The 16,577-nt window shown below is 43.3% G+C and overlaps 1 protein-coding gene across 16 annotated transcripts in view; it reads left to right on the forward strand.

Annotated features, from left to right (window-relative positions):
• The window catches only part of COBL (cordon-bleu WH2 repeat protein), a 281,679-nt gene that overhangs the window by 200,380 nt on the left and 64,722 nt on the right, over positions 1-16,577 (forward strand). For 11 of the 16 annotated variants that reach the window (XM_070496988.1, XM_070497264.1, XM_070496931.1 and 8 more), the window contains 2 exons: positions 4,829-4,967; positions 8,039-8,209. In XM_070496988.1, the coding sequence (XP_070353089.1) occupies positions 4,829-4,967; positions 8,039-8,209 (310 nt within the window). The remainder of the gene's footprint in view (positions 1-4,828; positions 4,968-8,038; positions 8,210-16,577) is intronic. The other 5 variants (XM_070497441.1, XM_070497372.1, XM_070497537.1 and 2 more) reach the window with 1 other exon arrangement.

The raw sequence follows: 16,577 nt of genomic DNA on the forward strand, positions 1-16,577 counted from the left end.
GAGTTATTTCTTTCAGACCTACTGGCTGAAGCTAGGAAGGCGGTGTAAGGAAAGTGGCTTAAGAGTGGATTAACTCTGCCCGCTTATTAGCTGTACGACCTTGGGCAAGGTATCTTTTACAAGTTTCCTTTTGTTCCTTTATAAAACAGAGTAAAATTACCTCTCTTTGGAGGCTTTTGAGGTAGTCACATGAGATTCAGTTGGCGCCCCTAGTAAATGTTTAATAAATCTTTGTTGCTGCCAATGTTAATATATTTTCCTGAAGTCTGTAAATACGTCTACCAGAACACTTTTGTTTACACACCTTCAGCTAACAAAAGCTTTGGAAAAAACTTTTGCCCATTAGATCGTGTCTTGATTGGAGGTCTCAGACCTTGCCAAACACTTTTCAAACACATTATCTTAATTAGTTTATTAAGAGTAACTCTATGCCTGGAAAATACATGGTCTTCAATAAATGTTCGTTGAGTGGCTGTGGTTGTCCCTGGGAGAAGGGCTACCAGTAATGAAGCTGGGCTGTCTCGGCAACGGCTCCAGGAGTTTGGTGTTTCTCCAAATCTTGTAACAAGCAGTGAGCCAGAACTTTCTTTCAACAGGTGAAATTGCTTTTCCAAACTGGATGAGCCAGAACTGCTTCCCTGCTCCCCTCTTCTGATCATCTCCGACTTTCTGTTGACACTCAGCAGAATTTTGGAACACATCATTATTACACAGAGCTTAGAGCGCTCTGATTAACCAGCATGAATTCACAGAAGAAACCGCATTCCCAAGTATGCCCCACATTATAGCTTTTGGCAGAGTTTCCAGCCTAGAAGATCATGTAAGTGTTGGAGAATTATCTCTCCTTCATTAGACTGTGAACAGCGTGAGGTCAGGGACTTTATACATCTTTGAATCCACTGCAGTTCCTGTCACAGAACAGGGAACCGACAACTGTTTGTTGATAATTCATTGAAGGCGTAAGTGAATGAATGACATTTAACAAAGTCTCTCACCACCTTTTAGGATGGGATCGAGAGATGTGGACTAGAAAATACCACGGGCAGACATCCCTAGCACTTGAAGGATCATGATTAATTAACAGATTGATGGAAATGCTGAAGGAAGAAATCCAGCCAGCAGAGCCAAAGCTCTAAGCCTTTCACCATTGTCATCAACAACTGGGTGGAAAGTAGAGGCAGGACTATGACTGCAGGTGGTAAGACCAAGCACCCCGCCTCTGACTAGGCATGCCCCTAGTCGGGCACAGCTGAGTGGGGTCTGCTGAGAGCCCAGCTCACACATCACACCAGCACCCAGGCCCAAGTTAAAACAGCAGACTAAAGTAATATGTAGAAATTAACAGAAAAATAGAAAGCTTTGATATCCATTTATTTGATAGAGTCCTGGTAACTTTATCACAAATTCAGTGTGAGCTGGCCACATGACAAGGATTCTTAAAATTGGGAAAGCAGTCTGAGAATTAAAAGGGTGTTCTAAGAAGTTAAATTTGTAATAAAACTAAAATGTCTTAATATTTTATCAAAGACAACAGAGGTTAATTGAATTAATTATGTTTCATGGATGCAGTGGAATACTAGGTAGCCTTTAAAATATGTGGGAAAATATAGCTGCTAAAATATGCTAGTCTGTCTCTCTCTTTTTGAAACCCCACTATACCGAGTCCACTACGACAAAGAAAAGGGAGAAGGAGCAGTAACAGTGGTCAGTAGACACTGTGGAATTAGAATATGTTTGATTGTGCTAAAGTCCTTCCAAAGCAGAGGAAGCTGAGAGCTGACTGCTGGGGTGGAGAGGCCCATCAGGAGAGACCAGGCTCAGCATGTGAGGCATAAGTTCCTCTGCACACTAGCGTGCGAAGGAGCAGATGACAGAGGACAGGCTGACGTGGGTATGAGAAGCAGTAAGACCGCCATGCACAACCACAGGTCTGCCCTCGCACCTCCAGAGGTGGAAGAACCGAGACTCTGACTCCATGGCCTCAGACACGCTGAGTGGACCGAAAAGAGGGAAAAGTGAAATCCATATGCTGAATGAGAGCCCAGGTCCTTCCCACTGGATCCCGCTTGAAAGACCAGCTTCCACCTTCAGGCAGGAGATTGGAGATTCCCTTGTGTACAAAAGAGAATCCCGCAGATGTGGATATTTGGGGATCTCCCAATGAGCTACCCAGATTTCTGCCCAGGCACCAGCAGGGGATCCCATCAGTGTGTCAACAGACCCTCTCCACAGAAACACAACCGAGAGCATTTGGCCAAGGATCACCAGAAAGTGAGGGAAGATCAAAAAGTGACAGATGAGAGGCCAAGACAGAGAGAGAAAAGGAACCTGAAGGATGCAATACATAAATAGAAGAAAATTAAAATTAAAACATTTTTAAAGATTTAAATAATAGCCTCAGAGAGAAAAGAGAAAGCATTACAGCCAGGAAACAAGGCATGCTGCTATTTAAAAAATATGTAACAAGAAAGAACTCTTGAAAATTAAAAATACAGTGACAGAAATTGAAAAGTTTAGAAAAATTGGATATTGAAGTAAAGGAAATTTCCAAGAAACAGGAAATTTTTTTAAATTAGGTAGGTATATTCAAGAAAAATTAAAAATCAATTTAGAACCCTCAATATTCAACTGAATGGCACCCAGAGAGAGACAGAGAAAGGAAAACAGAGGGAAGAAAAAATCTGAAAGGAATAACGCTAGAACATTCCGCAGAATTAAAGGAAATAGAGATGGCAGGGCTCAGGGAATGCCCCAGACGAGGGGTAAGCAGAACTCCACCCCAACACAGGCTGTCATGAAATGTCAGGGCTCCGAGCTGGAGGTGGTAAAGAATGGCTTGGCATGTTGAGAGAGTTGTTTCCAGCCTAGATTTCCGTGGGCTTCTATGCTGATGCTTCAGTGCAGTAGAATAAACGCATTTTTAGATTTCCAAAGTCTCAAACATTTACCTCATGCACATCTTGTCTCAGAAAGCTAATAGAGACTGTGCCCACTAAAATGAAGAAGGGAATTTTTAAAAAGGCATAGGATCCAGGAAACAAGGGATTAAAAAGTGAAGAGAGGAAAAGAGAATTTCTAGAAAACTCAGTAAAAAAGTTAGAAAACAAATCAGTTGTCAAGTTCAGAGAAAACAAAAAGAATAATCTAGAAAGAAAATGTAGTCAACATATAAGTTACACGTCTCAGCTGGAGAAAATACCTCTTGAAGAAAATGTGTGTTTTGCATAATTATAATATCTATTATAACTATATATGTATAACTAAATAGTGAACGTTAATTTAAATCTTGTGCTATAATTTTTGGAAAGATCAGGAAGGAAAACTGTGTGTGGAGGTGTCAGAGTGTGTGTGTGTGTGTGTGTGTGTGTGTGTGTGTGTCTCAAAGAGCTAAACTCTCATCTTCTGGACTGGAAGCCAATGTCTAAGATGAGAAAATCAAGAAATAGCAGAATAATCTTATTATTTAGAAAAGTAGAGTAAATGCCAAGGGAAAAAGAGTTTTAAGTGGTTCTTCCTGGAGTCAGGGCAGTGGACAGAAACTACTGGTGAGATGCTAAGCTTTATGGAACTGACTTTTTCTTATGCCTATGTTTTACATAAAATACATTCCACAATTTTAAAGGTATAGGAGGTGGTTATAATACATTATGGTAGAAGGATAAAAAAATATGACTTTTAAAAGAAAAAATAAAGATTAGAAAAATATATACCAACTGTTAGTTTATTCTGAGTGTTAACAAAGTGATTTTTTTCTTCCTTTTGCTTATATAATTTTTTGCATTAAATGTCTATTACCGATAAAATAAAAAAGGAAACTTTTACACCCACACACCCCCCCTACTTAAAACATCAGGTCCATCCCAGAAGAGGAAGTTGCCCTCCTGGGAGGTGAGCTGAGTTCATACACCAAGCACAAAGAGTAGAACTAGAATCCACAGTGGGCTGGGGGTGGGAGGCGCCCTCCAGGATGAACCCTGCCATGATCAGGGGCTCTCTGGACTTGAGGTGAGAGCCCTGGCTGTCAGCTCCCTGAGTGCAGTCATCGTTTTCATCATTTGTACATACTCTGCACTAATGCAACGCTCTTTAAACACATTTTCATCAATCAGAGCGAATGGATGAAAACTGTGTCTGTAATGAGGAGGAAAATTATGCAGTCTCAGAGAAACAAAGAACTGGAATCAGCGAATACTGTCTCACAGACAAAACAGACTTCACTTTTGACAATGCGACCTGCCCAATATTGACAGGCTGCCTTTAGAAGCTGTCGCTTCGTCATTGTTAAAATCTTTGGTGGAAACTGGGTTTCTCCGTGGATGGGGGCTTGATGGCCCAAAAGCTAACCTAATGTCCCATGTACTGACGTACCTCATTGCAACTCCAAGTCCAGGGGCAAGAGTGACGCCTGAGCTGCTCACTTCTGTTCTTCTTCTGCTTGGTCACATGGTAGTTCTTGATAAAACTTCCAGAAGGAATAATTCTCTTTTGCTTTTAATTGAGGATTAAGGATCCCCTTTCTCATATTTATGCTGACGGGGAGTTGTCAAGTCTCCTGATTTGCCTGGAGTCCCTAGGAAGTATGGGGCAGAGCTGCAGCCCCCTAGGCTCAGAGGAGTCTTGGGGGTATCCGTGAACATCCTCAGGCCACTCCTGGGCCACACAGCAAGCCTTCACACCATGGCTCCCTGCACTCCCCTGGCAATCTGACAGTCCTGCTTAGAGCACCATGTCACATTGGAGCTGACTTCTCCAAGCTGTGTGTCCCACATGCGCACTGCTCCCCAACAGAACCACCCTAACACTGACTGTCCTTCTTTGTGCTTCATAGGTATCTCTGGGGTCACAGATTGACTTACAGAAAAAGAAGAGGCGGGCGCCAGCTCCCCCTCCACCCCAGCCCCCCCCGCCAAGCCCCCTGGTTCCCACTCGCACTGAGGACAAGGAGGAGAACAGGAAGAGCACGACTGGTGAGTGACTCATGCCCACTGTCTGCATGCCTCTGGGATGCTTGCTCTCGTGTGGAATTTCAGCACTGCTAATAACTTGCAGTGGCCTCCTCCATAATGGCATTAACACGGGAAATATTTATACTAAAGAAAGAAAGTCTGGAAATAAACAGTTGCAAGTTCACTTAATACCTTACAGGCATATGTCCTGGGCATGATTTGGAAGGTGGGGATGCTGGGAAGGTGGAGAATGGCTCAAGACGCTGAGAGAGGGTGAAGGATGGAGAGCAAGCAAGTGTGGGTGTATGATGTGTGTCTTTGATGGAAAAAGATAAGCTCTTAGGATGAGGTCCGTGGATACTGTTTTGAAAGACATCTGGCATTTGAAACGCGTCTAGACCCCAGCGGATTTATAGATCATTTGACAACAGTTCAGTAGTTTTTTGACCACTTTGTTGAAATTATCTCCACATATATACTTTTTATATATGTAGAAAAGCCCTTGATATTCTTTGAGAAAAACAGAACTCAAAGGAAAGACGGTGGAGTCATAATGTCTGTGAGCAGGGAGGCCCTATGAGATCATTTTATTCCACTCCCTCAGGTACAGGTGAAGTGGAGAGACGTGACAGAAGACTCTAGATCCACGAGTCAGGGATGGTGAATTTTATTTTAAAGTCATTCAGTGTTTGCTCTTTCATTTGTGTAGAACAGAAATGGCTTTTGACAAGCAGGGTTGCCTGAGAAACCCCCCATGATGCAAGTGCTTCAGACTCATTACAGAAGCCAACAGAGGGCCTCTCCAGATGATCCTCTCCTCTCCTCTCCACGATCCTCTCCTCGGCACCCTCACATTTTGCCTAAGACCCAGTGGCTGTAGCCCCCAAAGTTAAAAGACTCCCAAGGATGAGTGGCTGCATTGTCAGCGCCTGAAACTTTAATATGAGCTACTTGGCTGTTCGTCAGCATTTTTTCCCCCTTGTCGATACATCACTTTTAATGTCTCAGTATTTCGTAGCTTAGGGATCATTTATCCTAAGGAAAAATACCCTATATTTCATGTCAGTTCATCCTCTTTCTCAAGGGAAAATACTATCAGATTTAAAGAAAACATGATCAGGAGCCCATTAAAATAAATCTAATTGTCTCCTTTTCCATGATGAGACCCCCATTCTTCCTTCTGAGCTCTCTCCCTACCCTTTCTGTAAAGGGATGACAACCCTTAGATTTAGAGTTCCTTGTTGAAATTCCAAGAAGCATCCACTTTAAGTTGTAGTGTGGATGTGGTTGAGTTACTCCAGCTTCCAGGCCAGACAGCCCATGTCAGCCCAGGAGAGGACCTCCTGATACAGCCTCGGAGGAGCAAGGCCTCGAGTCTGTCGAGCTTAGAGACCCTGGCCTGGCTGTGGACAGTCAGCCAGTGCCCATGGGTATGACAGGAGAAGGGAATTTTAAAACTGAAAACTGGAGGGACAATTTCCTTGCTAAGGAACCTGCTCTTACAAGGAGGAGATGTGGGTGGTAGTAGTAATTTTACAAGTCTCTCTCTGGAGTCCATAAACTTTCATTTGTGAGGATTGAGAAGAGGCCAGAAGCTCCCTTCCAACTGGAAATAACTGAAGTTTCTTTGAGGTCACGGGGTGGAAAGAAGGTCTTGCTGGCCACTTAAAGTCACTCCTCCATCCTCATCAGAAATCTCCATGAATTGACAGCACACTAACGACACCATAAGCAGCTTTTAACCAAAGTCTAGGCTTTAGGTGAAAAAATAAAAATAGAAGAAGTAACCCTGTCCACACAAAAAAAAGTGTTGAGCAACTTTTTCTATTCAGGCGCCTAGATATAAAAAGAAAAAAATTTTTTTGAAACTTGTTCTAAAATAGTATTGTAGCCAGCTGGATTTGGGTCTTGACCCAAATTTCTTGGTAAACAAAAATAAGCCTTCCACTAGACAGCCTGTCCTCCCTCCGTGCCTCGCCCTTTGGGTACCTTCTCGTGCAGTGTTCCCACCTGGGCCAGACAGACCACACTCATCCAGACTGGTGCTGGCTTATTTGCACTTCAAAGGAAGAAATGCTGTGTAGATATGGGGAAATTAATGTTTTTCCACATCTAAAGAACTGTAACCAAGAGAAGGAATAAATAGCTAGATTTCTTGATGAAGGAATGACATTTCTTAATATTTTTATTAAAAATCTGAAGGACATGAAGCATAGAATCTATTAGTTACTAGAAGATTCTAAACTTCAAAGCTTGAAGAAAGTATTTTTAAAAGAAATAAGAGTAAGCGTGATTTATGACACTAGTAAGTCATATTTATTATACTGAGTCATTGACTTTCAAAAATTTTATTAGCGAAAGAAATCCATTTGCATATAAAATTGTAAATGGATCCCCCATGTGTAAACAGACCAGAGCGGGTCTGCTCCGATTGTATGAGACATAGAATAGAGCGGGAACACCACCTCTAACACTTTCTCCAACTCAGGACCTTCTTCAAAACAAAATTTGAAAACTATTACACTAAACACTGGAAGAGGTTGAGAGTCCAAAGGGCCTTCAGGAGGTGAGCTAGACCAGCAGATGTTTAATCCATGGTAGGGGATAGATAGAAGGAATGAGAGTAAGCGAAAGGAAAACCTGTGGGCGTGAAAAAGGCTGACATGGAGAAAAGGAGCTCCTCTCACCCTGACAGAGCTGTTTTGGGGGACTTTCAGAATAGTTTTGATCCCAGCATTTAAAAACAGTTGTGCCTGCCAGAAACAAGTTACCACCAGCAGATATTTCCAAATTGGCCCAAGGCTGGGACGCTATGCATGTAAAATGGTAAAGGAGGAGTGAGGTTGGACGTGGTGCTGGGGGTGACTGGATCTCTTACCAGAGGTGGCTGGATTTGGTGCTGGATGAGGTTGGATTTGGTGTGGAGTGACGTTGAATTTGATGCTGCGTTGGTTAGATTTGGTGCCGGGTGTGTCTGGATTGGGTGCCGTGAGGTTGGTCTCGGTGCAGGTGAGTGATGGTGTGTCTGCTGTTGGAGGGCGGAGTGTCGCTAGGTTTAACCTTCTGAAGTAACCCCCATTGATTCCATGTAGGTGTTGGACGGCAGGTGCCACAAAAGCCTCCCAGAGGCAGTGCTCGGGGGCCCCCCCAGTTAGTGCTGCCCCCGCCCCCGCCCTACCCTCCTCCTGACACAGACGTGGCAGAGCCTCTCAGCTTTCCTGAGGAAGGCGCTGTTTCCGAGGCCTCCAACCTGAGACCCACACGTACGTGCCTCTTGTTTCTTCCCCACTCTGTGTTGACCACTCATCTCTCTGGTCACGGGTGTCGGGGCTGGGTTTCCAGACTTTCCATTCTTACCTTGGGGTGTCTGTGCCTTTCCTCTCCAGCTTTTCTTTCTAAATGCTCAATGCAGTGTGTCTGATTTAACAGTGAATGCACTCTGAATGCCATGCAGGTACCCGTAGAAAATGATTTAACCTATTAATCATTCATATTGTGGTTAGACCAGCCAAAATTGTACTTTGTGAGTGGAGACAGTCAGCACGGAGCTAATGTTCCTCAAAACAGAACTAACCTCAGAATGTCTGCAGATAGCAACAGCCAGCACAGTCCAGCGCAGCAATTATGGGATTGTGTTGGTAAGCTCACTCAGGCAAGCCGTGAACACAAAGGAGAGCTGTGTTCAAGCGCTGGGAGTACTAGTGACTTAGAACCTTTGAACCATGTGGCCAATGGCCAAGCATTAGTACTGCAACTCTACAGAAAGGGAAACTGAGGCACCAGAGGAGAAGTAGCTTGATCTGAGTCTAGCAATAACCAGAATTAAAGGCTCATTTTATTTCTGTTTCTTATCACACCCTGAGATCAGGCTTTCTTCATTATTTCCTGGAATTTCTTTTGCACTTTAATAAGCAGTGTATGTAGCACTCCCGCCTCCAGACAGGTGATAGTTTTATATATTTAACCATGTATATTCAGATGGCATCATCCGTATGTCAAGCCTGTGCTCGCCGCTCCTTCAGGACACCTCCGCTGTGCAATGATCCTCATTGTTAAAGCAGACACAGTCCTGGACTGCGTCTTGCTAACCGCGTGATGTCACTCTGCAGTCAGCCTGCTGAGCAGCCAGTGCCCACATGAGTGTGTGCATACTTTTCCGCCATTGGACAATTTGATCTTTTTCTTTCTTCTTTGGAAATGACAGCTAGCTCACTGCCAGCTTCTGGATAAAGAAGATAATTGTTGGATTACTTATCAACTTTTTTTAGACAAAATAATCCTGATTCATTTTATCTTTCTCTACAAATACTTCTTTTCCATCCTTAAAATATGTTTGATCATCTTGACACTGGACATGCTTCCAAATGCAAATGAATTTTTATAGGATATTCAAAAATTAAGGATTAGACATATTGGTCAGAAAGATGACAACTGAGGCTTAGAGAGCTCCAGATCCATTTCATCCCTGAAGAAAGCGAGTTTTAAGCCCCACGCACCGAGGCCATGAGCTGTCAGTAACCACTCCTGTGGCTGCTGTCCTCACCCACAGATTCTCATTCCTGGGGGGGCCAGCTAGGCAGGAACAGCTGAGTGAAAACAGTAAAGCTGGGCACAATCCACTGGCGATTAAGGAATTACGTAAGACCAGTAGTGTTGAGAGGCCTACAAAGGATGGGAGAGCCAGCTTCATATGCTTTCCCATAGCTGGCTGTGTGTACACCTGCAGACCTGGGCTTCCTCCTGGGCCTCCCTGTGTTTGAGGGGCACTGTCAGTGTATGCTGTCTGCCGGGGAGACTGGCAGACCAGATTTGGGAGGGCTGCTTACAAAGGCCTGCGACAGGCTCAAGAAGGAAAGCTTCCTCGTGGATCTCTACAGTGCTGTGAAAATATTTCCCACCCCTGCCCTTGGTTGCCTTTCAGAAAGAGGTCTGGGGAGGGAATAGAGCCATCAAGAGTCTTGGACCAGCAAAGATGAGACGCACTTTCTTCTTGCTTCCATTTCTCCTCTCATGCCCCATGTTCATTCTCCTGATGCATTCATTTCCCCAAGTACATGTCATCGGAGCTTCCTTTGTCCTCTGGTCATAATTCACCTTACCCCTTCTCTTCCATTTTTTCCCCTCTGACATACCCGCAGAAATGCCAGTATAGAGAGAAGAAGAACAGGAGGTAGGGGGAGGCGGCCCTAAAGGTGTTAGTACCCTGCAGAACCTAGCCCGGGCCTTGCAGGGAGCCGGGGCTCAATAAACATTTCTCCCTCCGCCTGCTCCGTCCTCCTCTCTCCTGGCTGCTTCTGCACCAGAAGTTGATACATCCAACTTAGAGCTTTCATTTTATCTAATTAGCAGAACCATCCTGACCATTATTTACAGCATTAAAAACTGGGATCTCCTGCCCAACTAGGCAGAAAGCAACTTGCTTTCTGGAAAGGAAAGGAAGGAAAATGAAAGAAAACGAATCCTTTGTTTTCAATTTACTTTTTCACGTAATGTTTAAATCTGGGTACTAGTTTCACCTGTCTCAGGGGGGCTATAGAATGTTGGCACATAAAATGTTAGATGTGAATTTGTGCCCCCCATTGGTGTATGCACCTCACCTACACTCAGTCCAACTTCTGTCTGTGGCTGTGTGGAAGCTCAGTAGATTTTGTGTCAGCCACAAGCTCTTGCATATCTCCTCCTGAGTTCAACTTTAGACCTGTGGTCCTTGTAAAAGCAACAATGTGTCCATGGTGGAAACTTACCCTGAGTATCTGCGAGGGCCAGCTGGTCCACTAGGCATCTTACACACAAGATCTTGCTCAGTTCTGTGGGGTAGATTCTGTCGTTAGGGAGAAACTGAGCCAGAAGAAGTAACGTCACTGGCCCAAGGTCTTACTCCAGAATCAGGACAGTGGGAATTCTCCTTATGGCATCTCAGACCCTCAGTCTTTGCTCCGTCCATCACCCTGCACTTTTCTCCCACCGTGCCAGACACTTCTACGGGACACCTTTGGCTTTGTGATTTGTACAACAAATGGCATATTCCACTTAGGTTATTTCAAAAGAAGAAAGATATATTTTCTTGAAACCAGTAAGCACAGCAAACCTTCATAAGATAAAAAGAATTAAAAAGCTAATAGATCATGGATTTGTACACAGATATGTGAAGGTGATAAGAAGACTTGAAATAGATCCTCTACAACCCCACCCTTATCTTGACCTCTCTCACTTCAGAACTTGCCAGTCCAGGCGTTCCCTTATCCCCAACCCTGACCTCTGTGGGATCTTGCTGCAGGCCCTGTCCTGATGGCTTTGCTGGTATTCCATTTGCTGATGCCAGTTGTCTCTGCTACCATCAGCCTTCTGCCAGCTGAACCGAGAACTAGCTTGGCCTCAGGACCTTACCCAAAGACAAATGGGGAAAGAGGGCTTTGTCTTTCCCCATTTTCACACTTAAAGTGTTACCAGTCCTTGACTCATGGTCATTGAAACCACTTTTACCTGTAACAAAGGCAAAATGGAGAATACCATGTGTTCTCTATCAATGCCACATTTATCTGTGACTCCTAGACTCTTTCTGAACCAACGTATGGTTTGCAGTCAGAAGAGATAAAGTGACCATCTGCTAATATGCGCATATGGCCCGTTCTCCAGCTCACCCCAGGTGGACCCTGCCTGAATATCAGATTAACGTGAGCCCTCTGTGTGCTCTAGCCACACTCAGCGGGATGGAGTTTTCTGTGCATGCCCCACTGCCATCTCCAGAACCTGTCTTTGGCATGCCTACCACTCCTTCCATTCTGAATTCCTGTAGGTGTTTGTCCTTTACTCACTGTACAGTATTACACACACCTGTATGTGCCTCCTCCACTACTTTAAGCTACTTGGAGGCTGTAACGTCTTATTCATGTTTGTATCCACTCTTGAACATGGTGCTGACACATGGCATATATTCAGTAAAGGAATATAACAGAGCATGTCTCACTGTGAACTGTGAGCATCACACTACAATGTTATATGCTATTCCAGTTAGCCTCGTTAAACTGGTGTTTTCCAAACTAAAGGGCGTCCAGTATCAGCATTTTAGGTCTGTCTATAGGGTACTCTCAATAGAGTCAACATTGCATCAAAGATCTGTTCAAATCATACTTGAGAAAGATGTGAAAATTTCTGTTCAGCATCCCAACTTTTGTTTCTTTTTCAGTTGTTTCTTAGTCTGGCCTGTTAGGATGCCTTCAGTTGTGTGGTTGGTGAATCTAAAGTGGCTCCTAATGATCCTTACCTCCTATGTTCACCCCTTGTGTAATCCCCTCCCCTTGAACATGAACTGGATTTAGTCACTCACATCTAATGCATAGAATATGGTAGAAGTGCTGGGATGTCGCTTGTCCTGTCTGAGATTAGGTTAAAAAAAGACTGTGGGGCCAGCCCAGTGGCGCAGCAGTTAAGTGCGTATGTTCCACTTCAGCAGCCCGGGGTTCACCGGTTCAGATCCCAGGTGTGGACACAGCACTACTTGGCAAGCCATCCTGTGGTAGGCGTCTCACATATAAAGTAGAGGAGGATGGGCACGGATGTTAGCTCAGAGCCAGTCTTCCTCAGCAAAAAGAGGAAGATTGGCAGCAGTTAGCTCAGGGCTAATCTTCTTATTAAAAAAAAAAAAAAAAAGACAGTGGCTTCCATCTTGGGCACCCACTCACTCTGAGGAAAGCCAGCTGCCATGTTAGGAGCTGCTCTATGGAGAGTTGCAAGTGGCAGAGAACTGAGGGAGCCTCCATCCAGTAGCCAGCGAGGAACCGAGGCCCTCAGTCTACTGACCATGAGAACTGAGTCCTGCCAGCAGCCACTAACATGAGCCTGAAGGCAGACCCTCCCTCAGTAGAGCTCATAGTTGAGACCACAGGCCTGATCGACACCTTGATTGCAGACTTGTGAGAGACCTTGAGTCAGAAGTACCCAGCTAAGCTGTGCCCAGATTCCAGTCCCACAGAAACTGTGAGATAATAAATACTTATTGTTTTAAGCCTTTAAGTTTTGAGGAAACTTGTTCTGTAGCAATAGATAAGCAATACAAGTTGCAGGTAAGAGAAACCCATCTCAAACCTACTTAAACAATTTGGAAATCTCTGATCTCCTGGAACAGGAATCTCAGAGTGGGACAGAGTTCGGTGTTAGTTGAATCTGAAGCCTAAAGTTGTCATCGGGGATCAAGGTTCTTTCAGTCTCTTCTCTATATCATCTTTGGGGTTGACTTCCTTCTCACACTGGTATTGAGGGTACTGTGGCTGTTCCATGCATCAAAGCTAGACACCAGAGTTTTCAGAGAAAGAAGAGAGACTATTTCTTCCAATAGTTTCATAGGAAAAGGAAACCTCTCCCCAAACTCCCAACTGCAGAGCTTCTCTCATGTCTCATTGACCACAGTTGGATAATATGCTGACCCAGTGCCTGATAAGAATAGAATGACCTTCAATAAGTCAGGCCCATCCTGACAGCTTGGGATGGGGTCAGCTTTCCCTGAGGTGTATGGAAGTCACTGGCCAACACTGGAGCTCTGTTAGTTGGAAATGTGGGGAATGCATGCTGCATGAACAGTCAACGGTGTCCCCTACAGTCACGTTGCATCCTTCAGTTTGGTTGCAGTCTAGAGAATGTAAGACATGTTATGAGTCAATGTAGAGAGAGGATTGTGTGCCAATGGTGAAGATCAAGTGGGGGATGCAAAGACAGTGTGGCCAAGCATCTGAAAGTCAAAAGTCGCCGAGGAACCACTCTCCCTGTGGAACAATTTCAACACATGACTGGCCATTTCAGGCCTGGCCTCCACCTACATTTCTCATTTCTTGCTTTTGAAGACCAGAGGAGTTACTGGACATGTTACTGATGTTAGAATGTGCCCATTAGTACTCAGGGACTAAAGGGTTTGGTTTCTTGACAATCTTAGTAGCTAAGAGGATAACATAATCAGATTGATGAAGTTATATGTCCAACATATCAATCTTTGGAATCCTGTATCTCATTTAAAATCACTTCCCACTATAAGTATAATTTTCATTCTTCTGAAGTGAGCTTACAGTAGACAAAATTCACCCTTTTCAAAGTCGACTTGGGGCAAGGGTGAAGCTTTGTGTGCCCAAAGATCAAGGACTTGTTCTCTGCCATCACCTGGTGCAGAATTGAGGTTCTTTTTGCCTGATCTATGCTGTCAACTTCTTCCTGGCAGCCATGGCCAGGCCAGCTGGTAGAGTCTGAGTTGGTAAATACTTATTGTACATATGGGAGAAGAATGATTAAGCTATGTAACTTCTCAAAGTCTTATGGCACAAAGGTCATCCTGAATGGGTCTTTGGTGATATGTTTGAGCTTTTCTAGCATAATTGTAACAACAGTGTAATAGAGTGTTTCCCTGGTCTGTGTTCTGTAATCTGTTTGTTTCTTATCAATAAGCTTTCATATTAACCTTTAGATCTCTAACCATGTACGTAGATGCTTTATGTGCATGTCTAAACCAATATAATTGTGCATATGGATTTTTTCCCCATAGCTTTCTAATCAGTTGGCTTTCTGCTGTCATTTGATTTCTGTTGAACCTTCATTGTCAATCCTGATGATGGAGCCTATCCTACTAGTTGCATTGAATTGTTTACCAGATTTGCAGTGCTGATTATGATCACGCTATTAACAGGTCATCACTTATTTCAGTGAGAAGACCCTGGGGATTTAAAGATCAATGCATTTAGAGCTCAAATTACAGATCCTCAGTTTGCTTTATAGTTTTTAAATTAAACTCTCCAATGACTGTCATTTTCTTATACATTTTCCTACACCAGGCTTGAGCAAATCAGTCTTCCTCAGTTATACATTTCTAGGGTAATTGGCAAAGGATTTTAAAGGCATAGAGGGAAAATAGATCATTGTCTCCTGTGCTAAATGATATGTAGAGTTAAAGCCCCACCAGTGAGAACCTTCGTGATGTTTCTAGCTGATTGGTTTTCAATTTGAGAACAAGTGTGCCATTCTAAAGAACTTCAAAGAAATTCCAAAATAAGGAAATGAGAGAAATAAGCCATCCATTTTCAATTAGAAGATGGTAATTTGAGTTTGCTCAGTGTAAAATTAACAATAATAGGAAGTCACATTTTAGGCAGTGTGACTCAGCAGAAGAACTGAGAATTTAGAAATATCTGGAGTACAGCTCTTGGGTTTATTGGCAAATGGCTGTAATGGAATTCCCCCATTCCTGGACCAGATCTCACTGAAGGCTTGGGCTCAGCGAACAGCCGTGAGCTTGTCTGAGCAGAGAGCAGTAAGCTAGGCAGGAGCTGGAACATGATGCCCCTTAAGTTGGGACCAATCCTCTTTAAGGTCACCTAACATTGTATTCTAAAATTTGAACCAAAATTAAACATTTTTCCTGTTTTAAAACAAAGTAGTTAATCCTAAAGCTAGTGACACAAATACAACAATTCTGGCAGTCTTGTTTGTCATGGAAGCCCCCTTAAGCCCTGCAGATGTGTGGACCTCGGAGCAAGCCCAGGGAAGCACTCCTGCTCTTGTCTCATGTTTATTTGCTGCCTTCCTTCCTGTGGCAGGAGAGCCAGCCACACAGCTGCTTCTGCGGCCATGGGAAAGGGCACAGCATCCAGGGATACAGGAAGTGGATGGTGCGCAAGGGGCCTTTCACATAAAATGGAAGGAAGTTGGTGGCTGTGGGGCAGAGTCTGTCCCTATTCAGAAGTACATGAGAAAAACTGGAACTAATTTTTAGCCTGTTATGATTGTACCTTGAAAACCGTTAAATCCACCTAATAGGAACTAGAGATTGAATGCCACTTAGAAGCAAAGCAATAAGAATCATGATAGAGCTATGCGTAGCATTAAATAAGATCTCATGAACTTATTTCCTTTGATAATTATTTTTTAGCCCTTTATTTACAAGCTACTATGTCCCTGACTTGAGAGAGAATTAAAGAACGTAGTGACAACTCAGTGGAGGAGGTGTGTGCTGGACCTAGCTCACGCCAGCTGGGGAGTACAGATTGTTGAAATTTCAGAGATTTTGCAAGCTAATTGCTAAACGGAATCTTTATTAAAAAGTAAATTATGTAAGCTTACAATTAAATAATATTAAAAGCAAATACTGAAAACTCATCACTTCCTATTTATTTTACTACATTTCACTGTTTCTGTGTTCTTGAGGTTATTTACATATGTTCAGTCAATATGATTCAATAATATATAATAGATATAACAGTGAAAATACTATTTAACAGTATGCTATTGCTTCTCTTCCCAGCACTACATTCAGCAGCTGATGTCAATAGCTAGAAATGAACTATGGAGGGAGTATTTATACCATGAAAATTGGCAAAGGTTACATATCAGGGCTTGATTTGTTGTCTTGTTAATTGTCAAGAGACAATTGTAAGAGAGTGATTGGGAAGTATTAATAATGCAGATTAACTATAAAAGCATGTCATATCAGTAGACAATGCATTGTTAAGAGCACAAAAAAAAGTTGAAGAATTGTCTTTCCATTCTCCTAAAACCATTATCCAATTCAGCAAAGTCATTCATGTGATTGATAAACAAGCTCCAACATATGTCTTCATGGTTTCATTTTCATCATACTGCTTAATATAAAATTAT

The sequence above is a fragment of the Equus asinus genome, chromosome 1 (genome assembly GCF_041296235.1).
Source record: "Equus asinus isolate D_3611 breed Donkey chromosome 1, EquAss-T2T_v2, whole genome shotgun sequence".
In the NCBI taxonomy this organism is placed as follows: domain Eukaryota; kingdom Metazoa; phylum Chordata; class Mammalia; order Perissodactyla; family Equidae; genus Equus; species Equus asinus.